Source organism: Artemia sp. Qi Xiang Cuo, chromosome 1, assembly GCF_049724085.1.
Source record: "Artemia sp. Qi Xiang Cuo chromosome 1, ASM4972408v1, whole genome shotgun sequence".
Taxonomy (NCBI): Eukaryota; Metazoa; Arthropoda; class Branchiopoda; order Anostraca; family Artemiidae; genus Artemia; species Artemia sp. Qi Xiang Cuo.
In genome coordinates this window covers 34,154,640-34,172,523 of record NC_142794.1, presented here as the reverse complement: position 1 = coordinate 34,172,523, position 17,884 = coordinate 34,154,640, and the positions used below count along the sequence as shown (strand labels likewise).

Below are 17,884 nucleotides of genomic sequence, written 5' to 3'. Positions count from 1 at the left end.
ATATGGAAATGTTCGTCCCTCATACCAATCCTAAAGAAAAATAAACCAAAAGATAACCCCGAGTCTTATAGGCCCATAATGATTACACCTGTGATGGGGAAAATAATGGAGAAAATGATCTATCAAAGACTCCTCTGGTTTGTTGAAAAAAATAATATGATCCCACACACTCAAACTGGATTCAGGAAACACCACTCCTCAACAGATGCTTTCATTTTGCTAACAAATGCAATAAATGAATCTTTCTCAAAAAATAATGTCCTAGTGGCAGCTTTCCTAGATTTTGAAGGGGCATAGGATAATGTGAACCACCAAATCCTTTTAAATAAACTTGCAAACCTTGGAGTACCCCCTAAGCTAGTATCCTTTATTAAATCGTTCATAGAAGTGCGAAGTTTCATTGTTTGTGTTGGTTCAGCCTCTTCACCCCAAAAGACAATATCCAATGGCCTACCTCAGGGAGCAGTCCTCAGTAGCCTTCTATTTGCCCTTTATCTCTGGGACATGAACCTACCCCACACGAATCTACAATATACTGATGATCTGGTGCTATGATCATCTGGCAACACCTTTCAGATAGCACAGTCAGATCTGCAAGTCACTTTTCCAGTTCGAAAAATTCTCTCAACATTCAGATGTACCTATTGCACCCACCAAGTCAAAAATAATCCAATTTCACCGGAAGCGAAACCATGTTAATGCAAAACTAACTCTAAATAAAACAACTATTCCAAAAGATAATCATATTAATTATCTAGGTCTCATGCTTGACCAAAAACTTAATTTCAACCTCCACATTTCAAACACAATAAAAAAATGCTATAGAAAAGCAAATGTACTAAAAAGACTTCTTTCCACACCCTGGGGTTGTAAGGAGAAAACCTTAGTCCAGTTTTATAAATCACATATAAGACCCCATATTGACTATGCGCTCATCGTCTATGGTGCATTTGCAAAGGCCCAAATGCAAAAAATTGAAACAACACAAAATGATATGATACGGCTCATATTTGGTCTTATAAAACCCACAAGCACCAAGTTTCTGCTTATGGAAAGTGGATTGGCAACAATAAGGGAAAGACATAGGTTTCTCTTCACATAACATCTTACAAAAATTGAACCAAATAGCTCACAAACATTACATAATTGGTTAAGAAATTTAGCAATGTATAGAGGTATTTTAAATGAGTACCAGGTATGCCAATATTCAAAAGAAGTTCCCTGTACCAGCAAATTCTATTGCACCTACTTTCCCCCAATCCCCTCCATGGAATTGGTCATTTCCCATAATAAATACTGAATTTTCAAAATGGAATAAAGATTTAACCACCATTGCCGTTGTCCAGAAAAAATTTGCAGAACTTAATACAATTACCTATAAAAATCACTTCCAAATTTTTGTTGATGGGTCAAAAATGAATGAGAAGGTTGCAAGTGGTGTTTTCCTTCCTCATCTGAAAATTGCAATGGGTGAGAGATTATTTAATAATTTATCTATAATGTCTGCTGAGTTAAATGCCATAATCATGGGAGTAGAACACCGTAAGGAAAACCAACCTTTGATTGTAGATTCGAATAATATTATCATCTATTCCAACTCTCTATCGAGCCTTAAGCTGCTGGCCTCAGCTCCCCAATATCAGTTGAACATCGACACTTATCACTGTCTCAGTATTATCGATAATCTTGCTTCAAGTGGCATAAAAACTTATTTTCAGTATATTCCTAGCCACTCTGGCATAAGTGGTAATCATCAGGTTGATGAAATAGCTAAAAATGCTATAAATATTGACCAGCCAAGTGGGAGACCAATCCCAATTAGAGATATTTTCCGAGGGAGGCTATCAGATATTAATTTTAATAAGATTAATGCTATCCTTTTCCCCTTTCCCAATAAGTATCTTTCTAAAATCTATCATAGCATTCGTTCTGGAACAAATGGACTAAATTTCCTTGCATTCTCATATAAGCTTTCTAATTCAAGTGGTTCAATTCCCCTGTCCCCTCTTTGCAGGTATTGTAATATGAATAATGAAACAATTGACCATTGCCTATTTGAATGTAATATGTTGACGTCTCCACAACATACCTTGTTTTGTAAATTGATAAAATGCTTCAAACACCACAAAATATTATTATCTGCCAAGAACTTAGTCAACTACTCCTACAGCAAGAACAAAGAAATCGTGATCGGTTATCTTATATTTGAACTTCTTGAAGTAACAGATCTAATGAAATCTCTCTGAGAATATCTAATAAATATGATGAAGCCCAGGCAATCGCTCTGTAGCCCACAGAGTGAAGCAAAACGAAAAGGGCTAAATAGTTTTACTGAAAAGCCCGCTTGCTGTTAAATGGAAGAAGAAGAATTGACCAGCCAAGTGGGAGACCCATCCCAATTAGAGATATTTACCAATGAAGGCTATCAGATATTAATTTTAATAAGATTAATCCTATCCTTTCCCCTTTTCCCAATAAGTATCTTTCTAAAATTTATCATAGAATTTGTTCTGAAACAAATGGACTAAATTTCCTTGCATTCTCATATAAGCTTTCTAATTCAAATGGTTCAATTCCCCTGTCCCGTCTTTGCAGGCATTGTAATATGAATAATGAAACAATTGACCATTGCCTATTTGAATGTAATATGCTGACGTCTGAACAACATACCTTGCTTTGTAAACTGTTAAAATACTTTAAACACCACAAAATCTCACTATCAGCCAAGAGCCTAGCCAACTATACCTGCACACAGAGCACAGAAATCGATATCTATCATCTTATATTCGAACTCCTTGAGTCAAAAGATCTACTGAAAGATATCTGACAATATCTAGTAAATAAGAGACAACCAAGACAGTAGCTCTGTAGCCTACAGAGTGAAGCAAAAAGAAGAGGGCTAAATAGTACCAACTGAATAGCCCGCCTGCTGTGAATTAGAAGAAGAAGAACTATCGCATTGCTCTTTTTTAGAAACCCGGATTACAAACAGGAAAAAGTCTATGGCTTTTTCTTAGTTGAAATAGTAAGACACGATTCTCAGTATGGCACCATACCCTAGATAAGCAACATTTCAAAAGATGCTTGTATTATCTTATTTTTAGTCACTATACGCTGTAGTTTTTTCTTTACTAGGTTTCAGCTTTATCCGCTGAAACTTACATAGTCCCCATTTATAATGAACTATATCGATCCATTATATATGTCTTATATTATCTTGTCGATAGATAAGCGTGTATAAATATAGCATTCACTTATTACTTCATATATGGTTGCTACCTATGATTATAACGTCATTCATCAAGATTGGCCATAAAAATGCAGTTTTTAGTGGAAAAATTGATTCTATTTAAAATAAATTTTTTTTTTTAATTACAAATGGCACTAGACCTAGTAATTTCCTTTAAATGAGTCGTTGAACAACTCTCTACGATGTTCCAGTGCCAAGCTATCTATGGTAAAAAAAAGATGCTGTTTAGGCAGAATCCTATAGTAGCTGCCACTTTTCTTGATTTACAAGACAATATATTTCCCTTGTTGTTCAAGCCAAGGGAAAGTAAGTTTTCTATACAGGGGTTTCGGACAAGGCGGTTCAAATGATGTACTTTATATTTTGATCTGGGTCTATTTTCAGGAGTTATGGGTTATTATATTTCTTAAAATTGGACTTGATCATCCCTTACTAGGTTACTAGCTACCACTGTAACCCGGATTAACTATGTCCCTATGTTTTTATTAACTATGTTTTTGTTGGATTTGTGAATGGACTTGCTTATAATGGTTTTTTGAAATACCAGAAAATTTGACTTGCTCAATTTTCTTTTGTCACTAGCTGCTCTTGGTCTCTTTGCTGAATGTGGCGATATATTTGAAGCTCATGTGTGCAGAAAATACGAGAAATGGTTCAAAGCTCTTTTGCTATGGATACGGCATGACAATGTTGATGATCATCGGCGTGGATATGAAGCCATTGAAAAATTAACCTACCTGGCTGCTCGGCACATAGAAAATCTGTCTCGGGATGAAGAAAGAAATACGGTTTTAGTCATGTTCAAGGTAAGAGTGTAAAAAAGATATAGACAGATCAAAAGAATGGGGGTTTTCCGCCATTTATTCCGTTCATTTCTTCTCGCAGTGTCCTTTGGTTCTTTAGCAATAGTTCTTTTTGCTTGCTCTATTACCACCATCTAGCCGTAGAGTTTAGATTTGAATAGTTAATGTCAAATTTATCAGATGGGTAGATACCTGACTAAGTCAAGGTTAAACATTGTAATTCTTAAAAAGTTAGACCTTATATGTGGTGCCTGTGTTACGCTATGTGCTAAATGAAAGTGATAATGTATTTAGTTATAATGTATTTTAGTCCGGCCTAGGTCAATCCATAAATCTTGCCTTTCAGGATAAACCAACAGTGTTCAAAACCCATGCCATGTATGCTTGAATATGGGGGGGGGGGGTATCAGGTTATTTCATTAAAAGTCCGAAATAGGAACAACTTATTATTTAGATACAGTTTCTTACCACGTACTTTTAGGGGGGGGGTATGTTTGGGATCTTCAAGGTCCAAGACATGTGAAATGCTACTTTCTTTACTTACTTACTTAAGTCCCATACATCCTCATGGGACGTCTTGGGAATCTGAATCTCCTTACAGAATCTGATGAATTAGGGCTTAATATGCTATTCTATCAAGTGCAGTTCGGGATAGTTGGGCAATGCCTTGCCGGTCAAAGTCATCTATCCATCTTTTGCGCGGTCTCCCCCGTGGTCGAAATCCTTCAGTTGTCCCTTCAAGCGCGATCTTGGGCAGTTGTTCGGGATTCATTCGCTTTACATGGCCGAACCAGCGCAGCTTATGTTTTCGGATTTTGTTCAGGAAAGTGTCTTGCGACTTCTGCCTTCTTCGGACTTCTTTGTCTGTGACATAGTCAGTATATTTGATCTTTGCTATCCGGCGCATACATCTCATTTCGAACGCAAGGAGGTTGCACAGGTTTTCAGGAGGTTTTCAGCTTTTAATGTCCAGCTTTCACACCCATACAGAGCAATGGGTATGATCAGACTTTTGAATAGATGCACTTTCAGATGGTTAGAAAGGTGGCTAGATTTCCTGATCTTTGATAGTCTTTTGAAGCTAGAGCTGGCAAGACCGAGGCGGTATTTAATGTCGACAGTGTGGCAATTGTCAGCCGTCAGAAGACTGCCGAGGTAAAGGAATTTATCGACTGTTTCCACTTTTCACCGTCTATTACTATCGAGGGGGGGGTTGTTATCTCCTGTCGTGATGTGACCATGATTTTGGTCTTGTTTGCGTTAATCTGCATACCAAACGGCTTCGTTGCTTGTGAGATGTAGTCAGCCTGACTCTGGAGTTCTTGGTCGGTAGTGGACATTAGGTAGACATCATCTGCATATACTAGTTTTTAATTTGTACTACTCCCATTTTGGTTCCATATTTAATGAATATCAGGGAGAGGATAACATGCAAAAAAAAGTGAAACCAATGCTGCGAGAGGATGCATCCTTGCAGGACTCCGGAAGTTGTTGGGAATTCACCAGAGAGCCCACCAGTGGTCAGTATTTGACTTTTGAATTGGTTGTATATGTCCTCAGTGATTCTGACTATTTCATATGGGAAATCGTAGGGTCTTAGAATATGCCACAAGCCTTTCCTCTTTATTAGGTTAAAGGCCTGTCGGAACTCAATAAAGAGCTGATAGAGGTTTCTGTTAAACTCGATGAACCGTTCCATCAGCTGCCACATAGTAAAGTTTTGGTCAATAGTTGATCGTCCCGATCGAAAGCCAGCTTGATGCTAGCCAAGAACAGAGGTGGTGATTGCTTGAATTGTGTGGAGCAGGATCTTGGTCAGGATTCTGGTTTGGTGGCTTGTGAGGCTGATGGGCCGGTAGTTGTCACATTCTTTCTTCGAGCCTTTTTTGTGTATTGGGACTATTGCTGCCTTGCACCACTGCTGCGGGACGTGTCCAATAGATCAGGTGGCTGATACAAGACTGTGGTATAGGTTGACAACATCTTCTGAACCAACATTTATCAGTTCAGCAGTGACACCGTCTGGCCCCGGAGCTTTGCCTCGCTTTAGGGATTCTATGGCCGCTTTGGTCTCGCTTCTAAGTGGGGGTGGAGGGGGGTCTCGATCTATGATTGGGAAGGAGTTTAGGATATTTAGGTCGGTCATTACTTCAGGTTTCAGTTTCTCCTCAAAGTATTCCTTCCATCGTTCGAGCTTCCTCTTGGCATCATTGATGTCGTTCCTCTGCTTGTCTAGGATTACGGGTGTTGAGGGATCTTTTTTGGAGGATAGCTCGCTGACGTTTTTGAAGAGCTTGTGTCTGTTGCCTTTTATGAACTGGGATTCACAGTCCTTGCACTTTTCGGCGATATGGTTGCGGAATGCCTTCCTTATTTCACGCTCAACTTTCCGTTTGAGATGTTTGTAGGTATTTCGGCTGCTTCGATCAGATTTGTTGTTATGTAAGCGTTTCTGGTCACATAATAGAATTAGTTGATCAGTGATCTAAGGCTTTTCGTCTTTGGCTTTTCTACCAAGGACGTCGCTTGCAGTCTCGAGGATTGCTGAGTTAGCATGTTCAGCCAAGCGATTGATCACTTCGGGAGTTGCGAGCCGAGTGGATGTACTCAGGATGTCACGGAATTTTGTAGACAGGATAGAGTTTTATGTGGCTTTTTTGGTGGGGTCTCGGAGGAGTTCCGTTCGGAATCTTGGGTCTTTTGCATTAGCTAGCGTCTGGTTCCACCGTTAACTGTTAATTTCAGTACGTTTTCGTCGCAACTAATCTAAGAAATGATCTGTTAATAGAGTGTCAGTGGACCTTTCTAGGGCAGAGGGGGGACGGTTTCACACGACAAAAGGTGTATTTTAAGGCGCATCTTCAATTATTTTTGTTCTGAATGTTGTAAAATACGCGAACTAAGACAAGCAATTAATTAGGATAACCGACCTCAAGTCAATGGCAATTTAAGTAATTGGGTATTTTGTTTCTCGAGCGACATTTTACGTAGTACGAAATTAGGTTATACCTAGTTTACAAATATACTTACTCAATAAACATGAACACAATCACACAAAAACACAATAAACATCTTTGTTATGAGCGTTGCAATATCTATTGGATCAGCAAAATAATTATATAAGATAATTGATCCCATGCCAATCGAATCCATAGTCAAGTAATTTGACAGTTTTGTTTCTTGAGCTATGTTGTAAGCTGTAGAAGAAAATATTTGATGAGCCACTGTAAGTTTCCCATATAGAGGGAGATTAAGCACACTTCAACAATTCTGAGAGAGGGGGAACACTCCGTAGAATCCTATTTTTTTTATTTTTTTTTAATTACCTCATGTGCATCTTCCTTTAGAAAAAAAAAGAATGCAAAAAAAAAACTCGTGACGTTATCGCTCATGGGCAATGTATTCCATGTAAATCAAGGAGGCACACTTGTGCCTCTATAAAGAGGCGACCCACCACAATGTTAAGCGATTTCAGGTCCTAGAGGTCGCAGAGAGACGGCGGTAATCGCATTTTGTAGCCCAAGCTCAAACTAAGAAACTTGCAAAATTTCATCCTCCTCCGACTTTATCTTCATGGGGTAAACTGGGCCGGAAGTTTGGACCCTCCCACCACAGCCCCCTTTAACGTTGTCCGATTGGGCTGAAATTTAGAGGTTAAGCTTTCCTAGGGCCCGGAAGCTTATCCACGAAATTTCAGCTCAATCTGATCACTCCTTCCCTGTTTTCAAAAAACCAAATATAGCCACTTAAAATTCATCATCATCAGTTCTTTTTTTTTCTTAGCCACGCCTACAGGCCATAGTTGGCAACGGATCCGGTTGAATGAGGACTCATTCGAAGCAAAATTCGACCTGTTAGGGCCTTTTGATATTTTCAGACCGAAAAAATTATCCCCCGAATTTACATTTACGAAAAACCTTAGTTTTTTTCAAATAATACACATAAACAGGTTAGACATGCTTTGTTATGGAAATATCTGCGGGTCAATTTTCATAACAAAGCATGTCTAACCTGTTTATGTGTATTATTTGAAAAAAACTACGTTTTCTAAAGAGTTAAAGAGGCTGAGTTACAAGGTCAACCCTTAAAACGTACAGGGATTAGGAGGCACAGTTGGGGGGGCTGTTAAAGAGGCTGAGTCACAAGTTCGAACCTTAAAACGTACAGGGATTAGGAGGCACCCTGTACGACGTGATTTGAGTATTCAGGAATTAAAAGCCTTAACACAAGAATGTTCAAGAGCGGGGGTTTGGGGGCGGCAGCCCCCCAACTTCAACTCCTGACACGATCAGCTAACAGTTAGTCAAGCAATAATAAGTAATAAACTGTACAAAAACGTGCAGAAATTATTTGAAAAAAACTACGTTTTCTAAAGAGTTAAAGAGGCTGAGTTACAAGGTCGAACCTTAAAACGTACAGGGATTAGGAGGCACAGTTGGGGGCTGCCGCCCCCAAACTCCCGCTTTCGCAGCCTTTAAATAAAAAAAAAAATTTTAAACTGAAAGTAAGGAGCGACATTAAATCTTAAAACGAACAGAAATTATTCCGTATATGAAAGAGGCTGTGCCCTCCTCAACGCCTCGCTCTTTACGCTAAAGTTTTTATTGTTTAAAAAAAGAGTTGTGAGAAAGTCAAACTTTAGCGTAAAGAGCGAGGCGTTGAGGAGGGCACAGCCTCTTTCATATACGGAATAATTTCTGTTCGTTTTATGATTTAATGTCGCTCCTTACTTTCAGTTTAAAAATTTTTTTTTTTATTTAAATGCTGCAAAAGCGGGGGTTTGGGGGGCGGCAGCCCCCCAACTGTGCCTCCTAATCCCTGTACGTTTTAAGGTTCGACCTTGTAACTCAGCCTCTTTAACTCTTTAGAAAACGTAGTTTTTTTCAAATAATGTGTAGTTTTAAGACGCTGTAAAATTTCTCGTGCTTGGTTTCTTAAGTATAAGATCCCGCATAACATTGAAAGAAAAATTAAATTATGAAGGGCATCACTATTGAACTAGAAAGGAAACTAGAAAGGTAGTTTTGGAACTTTTACACTGGTTTAATAGTAATTAGAAACTACGAGCATTCTGAAAGTGTACCTAGCAGAATCAGAAAGTTCAAAACAACCTGAATTTTAATTAAGTTCGGATTTTCATTAAATTTTCCTAAAATTACACATTGAAAATCCGTTTCATTAGCTCCATTCCGCTTTGGAGTACCAAGCTGTGTGAGGCCACTAAAGCTGTTTCTCCTCCATTTTAATTTATTCAAAGTTTTGCTCTTCAGTCCCTCTCTGGAAGTTCTAGTTTCCTTTAAATCCTTTCTTGTGACCTCTTCTCAAGTTATTCAAGGACGACTTACTTTTTGTTTAGCCCAGATAGATGATGAAGCGGAACAATTGTGCTATGATTGACAATTTGAAACTCCCGTTTAAGTAAGAACTCAAAGAAAAACTAATCTTTATGACTACTAATCCAAAAAGAAAAATAATTTAACTAGTAATAAGACTGAAAATATTAAAAAAAAAAAAATTGGGCCAACTTTAATTTGTTTAGCTACGCAGGTATATAACTGAATTTGACTGTACCTAATGGTGACTAAGACCTGGTGCGCAAAATGTAGTGAAATTATTGATTGCACAAATCGACCCCTTCCTCGTTGACAAGACGTTTACCCTTATTGAGGTTTTAATTCCAATTAAAGTTCTATACTGCTTTGAATTTAGGAATGATTTCTGATTTGGATTTCTGAGACCCATAAATTTCTGAACGTAGGTAGATTCTTGTACCTATGATATTCTATTTTATTCTTAAGATAAATGAGAAAAAAAGGAATTTTGAGATAAAAAAGAAAAATAACCTGTTCTTTTAGCAAATAGGATTCTTCCGTGCCATTTTAAAACAAAAGTAGAAACGATCAATAGATAAATAAATACAACTAACATTATTTTTCAAGTTTTTATAATAACTTTTTCGTTTTGCTCAGTAACTCAAGATGATGCTAGTTGTTTCGTTCTTAGAAAACAAGTTAGGTTTCCTTTCTGAACAGTTTCTGATGCTGTTTAACAAAATATTTAATAGAAATTTGAGCTTAAAAAAACATCAAACGTTTTAATTAAACAAAGCAAAAGTCAGTCAACCCTACACATACGCTCGAAGGGAAAAAAGAAGAATATATCAGTAAGGACTGTAAGGGCTCGTTTTTGGCGTTCGTTGCTGAATATTTTCTCAAATCTACTTCAGTACCTTTGAGTACAACAGTACAAATTCAGTACTTTATTGCGTTTATCTTTTGTATTAATGCAAAAATAATAATTTAATCCAGTTTAAGGGCGGAGACTCAAGTTGTGCTTGAAAGACTCCCCTTTGTGTTTTTGGTTCTTGCATTTGATTTTTGTTTTGACTAATGTTTTCAGCAGAGTTCTAATGTGTTTATTTTTCAGTTTTTTCTTGATAATTTCAAGAATCTTTTAACCAGTTATACAAGCTATAAGGATAGAAGACTGGCAATTACTGGCATTGGCCTATTCAGTGGGCCTGTCAAAACCTTTTTGAAGCCAGGAGAGACGCTTACACTTTTCAATCTATTGATCAAGCATCTTGAAGTTGTCTACTTTAGGTATGGTAGATTAGGTGAATACTTATATTATAGGCTAAGCAAATAAATAGGTTAAGTCATTAATATATTCGATAAACAAGAAAAATCGTGTTTTTCAAACGAAAGTAAAAAGTGACGTTAAACTTTAAGTTAATATTAATCTTGGCATATACAAGAGGAATTTTGACAACCCCCCCCCCCAACCAACAGCCGTTCTCTATAAACTAAACTTTGTCCATGGCTCTCCTGAAAGTTTTATAAAATTGAAGTAACATTACCAGATGCTACTTTCAAGTGTTTTCGTTACCGATTAACTTTCAAAATACGTGAATTAAAAACTTTCTACCATTCCTTATACAAATTTCCGCAAATCCTAGACGTTGTCACATTGCTTTTGTATTTGAACTTTCGTTCAATAAGTATTACCGTGAAAGTCTAATTTTAGACTAAAGAGTGGGGTTGAACATGATGCCGGGCTCATTTATATTATGATTTATCATCATTTTAAGTCTTAACTTTGCTCTTTACTTTCATTTTAAAATTTCGATTTTAGTTTGTTTCTTTAAAGCTTTCCTGTGAGTATTTAGTTGGGCTTTCCTGAAAGCATTTGAAGTTGCAACAAATATTGCCAGTTGCTAATTGCAAGTGTTTTAGTTACAAGTTACCTTTAAAATTGTTTGAACAAGAATTTACTATTTTAAGCAAATGCAAGCAAATGAGCCCTAAAATTCTCGAGGCATTCCGATATAGGATTAAACTTTTGTGTCGCACTGCTCTTGCATTTGAACAATTATTCTTGAAATATTAATATGAAAAGTCAAACTTTAGCATAAAGATTGGGATTTGATACGATGGCATCCTCCTCATATATAACATGATTTATGTTCGTTTTAACTCTGCGCTTTACTTTCATTTTAATATCCCGTCTTCAATTTAATTTCTGTTGATTTTATTTTTTATCCAGGTTTATCCTTAATGCGAGGTGGCTCCACATGGCTCCTCCTCTTTTTATGCTGAAGTTTAACTTTCGTTTAATAATGCTTCGGGAATAAAGTCTCATCAATGTCTATTTGATTTAGATGATAAAATAAGATGTTTTTTTTTTAATCAGGGGGGCTATAAGCCCCTTCAAAACTCTTCCCTTTAAGCTAAATTTCAATGCTTTATCAAAATGCTTCGATGTTTAACAACTACAGGTTTCTGCTAATTGCTACCGTTTTCATAATAACATGGGTGCCGTTGTCCACTTGTAACTGTTCTGCGTTCAAGATATTTAGGCAGGTTAAAGTGTTATTATAAAATGCCATGGGCGCCCGTAAGGGGGGGGGCAGGCATGTGCGGTGCTGATGATGACCTGCCTTGCCTTTTCCACCTATGTGCTTTTAGATATGGGAATGTAACATTTTGGCTGTATAGAGAAACATTTTAATTAATTCCTACTCCCCCCTACCTCTTTCAAAATTTATCTGAATTCTCAGGAAGAGTAAGAAGTTTGTCCATTAACATGTACTTTTGTAGGAATCTACCCTTCCCCCACCTAAACAATGACTCACCCCCCTTTATTATAGCTCATACGCAATTACAGATCACCAAACTTAGCATAATTTCATTACAAATAAAGCGAATCAACTTGGTTGAATCCAGTACTGCCACCGTTTGGCATTGCTGCTTTTGCAACTGGGAAGCCTAAAATATAGTTATTGATACTTTTAAATCAACTTAATTCTCAGAATTTTAAATTGATTGCAATTTCGTACTCTTTGGGGAGAAGTCGTATTTTGTACCCTAAACCACCTAAACTGTCACCCAACCACCACTGCTATTTTGGCGTCTGCTTCCCTCCTGGAAAATTTTCTGCCGGCGCCCTTGTCATTGGCCATGGCAGAAAATGTAAACAAAGAACAATTACAAAGAAATTATACAAATCCTAACAGAATTCCACAATAATCTACTTCTATGATTTATCGTGAGACAAAGGAATCGTGCCAAGCTTCTGATACCAACAAAACACTCATCCGCACAGACTCTCACCAACCACTCAAAATCATAATCCCCCCTACCATACACTTTAATTCTCCAATCACTCAGCTCCTCACATTCCCATGTCAAGTGTTATACACTCTTATCTAACCTCCACACATAGGATAATAATAAGGACCAGCCTTTGACCTTTCCATCCCGATAAACTTTCTTCTTTGGCCCAATGGCAAACTATCAGTCTTCATTTCAATTAGTAACTTCATATCTTTTTTATTCAAATCCACCTTAAAAAATAAAACTTCACCCCAAATATCCTTTAACCGACAGTAAAGACCCAGTGAATTCGAAAGTGAACGCTAGCCCTGCCATGCCTGTATTTCTTGGTCCTGTAAAATCCTTTCAACTAATCTACTTACTTGGTCCCCCTATGTCCTCGAGCCCTAAGTCATCCCCCCACATATGGCTCAGTCCACACTGGTGTAAGACACTCTTAATTTGATACGCCTACCCCTACCTGAGCTGCCCTTCAACATTTCTAAATAAGCTGGCTTCATCACCCGTACCCTAGGCATCACTAAAATGTTTTCCCAAAGCCTAACTATGTTAATTAGCCTGCGGCTTCTTTGGGAAAACAAACCTAAATTACCTCTAACTACTAAACAATTTGTATGCTTACTTATCCCTAGCCACCTCTTATAATATCCTAATTGCACTGTTTCTAGCCTATCTCCCTTCGCATACCCCCAAACCTCAGATCCATAGTGCATCACACCTAAGATTTTAGGCCTGAAAACCTCTTTAACTACTTGGATTTTTTTAATATCCCTAAGCTGACTCCTTAATACCATATTACAACATGCCTTACTTTTTTCGATCCCACTTTCTATATGGCTACTAAATAATTTCCCTTTCGCCTTAAACTTAACACCTAAGTATGACAGTGAGAAATTCCAGTGGCTTATGAATCTGTTATAATTCTGGAATGCCAGTCGTATAGATACAAGTGTCATTCGAAGACGATTGTATAGTGATCGAAGGCAACCAGTCTCCGTCCTACTCCCTTTTTTCCCCAAATGCATTTGACCAAAATTCTGAGATAGTCATTTGGTTCGAAATAGACTAAAGGTCAAATAACTGCACTTCCAGGGTTGATAACAGCCTCATAGCTCCGGGGTAAGGGCTGTAAGTTATGCAAGTTGCCCATTGTTAAAATATAAAGTTTTTATTGGGAAAAGAGGGCATGCTTGAACCTTGGTCTCCAAAAGGCTTAGGGTGTTAATGTGAAACTTTAAGGAAACGTTTAGAGGGATGCCGAACAGAATCGAAAAACATTATGAACGTGCTTGTTGTCAAAAGGGTATATCAGAATATTTAAGGAACAGCTGATTGTATTTGAGTGGAAACTTTCAGGGTATGTTTAGAAGAAGTTGAAGAGGGACTGGAGTTCAGCAAACCCTCTTCCCCCCTCCTTGCCCTTTTTGGGCACCCCTCTGCTCAACACTGATCAAAATTTTGAAATTGTAATTTTGTTCAAACTAGTCAAAAGGTCTAATAGATATGCTTCCAGAGATGCCATACCTCTTACTACTTTGTGGCAAAGATTATAAATTATGTTATTTACCCATTTTTTACATGCACGATTTACCATTAGGAAAAGAGTAAGTGTTTGATTCTTGGTGTTTCCAAAAAGGCTAATGGTATTAAGGTAAAACTTTGAGAATTTTGAGTATGATGAACTGAATCAAAAGGCACTATGTGTATCCAATTTATCCAAAAGGTGGACCTGCGATATCTCAAGAACGGTCGAGGATATTAAGTTGAAATTCTCCGGATATATATATAGGGGGATGTTGAAAAGGGATTGGAGGACTGCCAGTCCCCTTCCATGCCCTTTTTAGCTGCCCTCCCTCCAAAAATATTTGATCAAAATTTTGGAATAGCCATCTTGTTGTCCCCTAAGATATTTTCTTATTGTAAAATATTTAAAATTTTCATGTTCCAGTGGTTCTGAGTTATCATACGAAGATAGAGCCGTCCTTCCAATAGCAGTTAAATCACTTGGACTAATTACCTTCAATGTAGAAGAGTTTCAAGACTATCATATCGATAACTTAAAGAAATTCTCAGTTGCAATGATGGATAATTATACAAAACTGTTTGATAAGAAGATCTGGTGCGGAAAAGCTGTTTTAATAACAATGTACGCCCTCTCAAATAAAACGGGTACGCTCAATGACTATGCACATGCAATTAGTAAGTCATCTTAATTTATCTTATTTATTTACTATGATAATTGAAATTGTTTACTTAATATATGCGAATAAGGTAAGTCATTCTGAGAAAGGACCTGGGTGGTCGTAACCCCATAAAGCTCAGAAATTCATAAAATATGCTCAAATTGGGAAAACTTCTTGGAAAAAGTAAAATAGGATTTCTTTTTCTCTATACCCTGTTATTTCAGGAGAATATAGACACTAAATAGGGCTATCTTAAGTGATTCCCATGTGTCTTTTGTTTGTTGACAGAATACACCAAAGAGTAAGAGTAACTTACAAGAGCGGAAACTTATGCAATTGTCGACAAAAGAAAATCAGCAACGCCATCTAGCGTATGGAATTTCTTGGTATTTTTTCAAACTTCCTATTTGTTTTTTTTTCAAAGACTGAAATCAAACACTTATTACTACACTAATTTTGCCTTTTGCACTTATTACACCAACCTCGCCTTATTGTTACGCCAGTAAACGCCATGAATCACTAAACACCAAATGCGCGCTAGTGGTTTTTTTTGTCAACGGATGGGCAAGTTTTCACTCTTGGAAGTTAACCAGAACCAATGATACAATTCTGATGTCGCTAATCATCCACATCATTTGCACTGGAAGTCATAAAACATATCGGGTGTGAAGAAGGTGTGAAGTGGAGGACATGGATAAAATTGTCGAGGATCTGGAAGATGCAGCTAGATGGCCATAATAGTATAATATTGTTCTGGCATGTTAATAAGTTGAGAGGAAGTAGTCAATCCGGACTTGTCGCAGCTAAAGATAGGAACGGGGCCACAATTAGTGATAAGGAAAGAGTTAAAGAAAGATGAGCAGAATGTTTTGAGAATATGCTAAACCAAGATAGTGTTGCAGGAAAAGATATAGAGGAAAATGAAAAAGTTTGTGATCCCTTGAATGTGATAGAATATTTGATTTGTGAGGAAGAATTAGCGACTGTAGTAAAAGGATTAAAAAATAATAACACCCCAGGTGCTGATAGTGTGGTAAATGAGTTTCTTAAATATGGTAGCTCTGAGGTTAGAAATAAGTTGCTGAAGATATGAGTATGGTTTTGAAAAAGGGGAAGTACATTACGATTTTAGGAAAACCCTAATTAAACCACTGTAAGAGAAAGATGATAAGAGTGAGTGTGGTAATTATCGAGGCATTAGCATGGTCTCTGTAGGTAGCAAATTACTTGGTAATACGGTACTCTTTAGACTGAGAGATGTTGTAAACAAAGTGATAAGAGAAGAACAGTGCGGTTTTAGAAAGGGTGGAGGATGTATCGACCGAATTTTCACACTTAGGTTAATAATTGAGAAGTGCCTGAGTCATCAAACACCTTTGATCCTCAGTTTTATAGATTATGAGCAAGCATTCGATTCTGTTGATACAAGAGCTTTAGCGAATGTCTTATCCTTATACCAGACAAATAGGTAAAAATAGGATGCGGCACTAAACCCTTAAGGTCCGAACCGGCGGTGCTGATCTCCGTCTCAAGGCCCTTCAGCCAGGATGTGCAATGGGTGATAAATACATTAAAATTAGTGCTGGCTAATTTTTGGTAATAATAAAATCTCATTGTGAATTGGCATTAAGCTAAAGGGATCAAACATTTTGTTGGACTATAGAAAGGTGCTAGGGGGCTCAGGAGTGGGAAGAAAACGTTGTTGTTACAGCTCAGTTTAAAACTTACTGTCGTAAATCAGAGAGAAGAGAGTGCGCAAGGAAAAATAGAAAAAGATATTTTGAAACTTGCACCAGTAAGTTCGAGGGCAAATGTAACTATAATTTCCAAATAGAATGATTCGGCTAATAATTAGCCGAAAACTTTTGACCTTTGGCTTCAAGACCATGGAGATCGGATTTAATACAAGAAAATGAAATAAAAATTGATTTGCCTGAAAACCTGGTCCAAATCACAGTCAATTTTCTTTTCTAAATTGATTGAAACTCAAAACCGTAAGTCCTTGAACCAAGTGAACCCTAATGTAAATATATATTTGATATATTTAACGCTTTTTTATTTTATTTTATGTGCATTTGAAGAGTTTGTTCTATTAAAGAACAAACTCTAGACTATAGTAACTGAATACATAGTATTGAGATACACAAGGCTGAAATTTTCGAGTGCAATCTGGTGACGGTGTTTCAACATAACGAGGGTGGGTTCTGGACATACTCTCGCACAAAGGATGGTCACCCTGTGCAAGAAATTAATATTCTTTAAGGTTAGCCATACAATTCTTGACCAAAAACGCAGACATCTGTCGTTTTTAATAATATTATTCCTTCCCCCGAACTACCAACCCCTCCTTCCAAACCTCCGGCTCCTTTCCCAAACCTCCGATCCCTCTCCCAGCAGTTTTTATTTTTTTATTTTTCAATAGTTTGAATGTAAATTCCAAGTTTTTAGCTGTTTCAACGTGTTCCCCCCTCCCACCTCTAATAAACTCCTGCGTATGTGCAGGATAGGAAGGGTGAAGGGTAATCCTTGTTTAATTTTAAGGAACACCGAAAAGTCTACGGAAGAAGCAGAGTATTACTTGTAGCCCGCTTTCTATCTGTTAGGTCTTGTTAAAGTACCGTGCCTATATTGCATTATATTTTTTTATATTAGCTCTTGTTTTCTACACTTTCAGTATATCAATCCTTGCTTCGGAGTTTGAATCACCCTCTTCCAGCTGAAGCAATGGTCCTGAAAGAATCTGGTATTGAGGAATACATTCCAACATACAAAGATTATCTACAATTTTGGAGAGATTTGACCACGTCTCTACTGTCTACTGACAAAGAAATACTGAGTAATTTTGTTTCATTCTTTCTTTTTATTCTTATTCGTAAAATGGCTTAATAGGATTTAGTTTTAGTCACTTAGCATTAATTGGCAGGAACTTTTGAACAGGACTCGACAGAACAAAAAAACCGCTGCCACCCTGGTACTCTTCATTGAATGTTTGGATATGAAGGCAACTGTTCTACTAATTAGTACTGTGAAAAG

General features: G+C 37.3%; 1 protein-coding gene across 1 annotated transcript in view; it reads left to right on the top strand.

The window, feature by feature from the left end:
* The window catches only part of LOC148956224 (DNA-dependent protein kinase catalytic subunit-like), a 495,889-nt gene that overhangs the window by 221,417 nt on the left and 256,588 nt on the right, over positions 1–17,884 (top strand). Inside the window, exons 8-11 of the mRNA XM_089099625.1 lie at positions 3,833–4,056; positions 10,480–10,655; positions 14,617–14,867; positions 17,526–17,687. Coding sequence (XP_088955751.1) covers positions 3,833–4,056; positions 10,480–10,655; positions 14,617–14,867; positions 17,526–17,687 — 813 coding nt within the window. The remainder of the gene's footprint in view (positions 1–3,832; positions 4,057–10,479; positions 10,656–14,616; positions 14,868–17,525; positions 17,688–17,884) is intronic.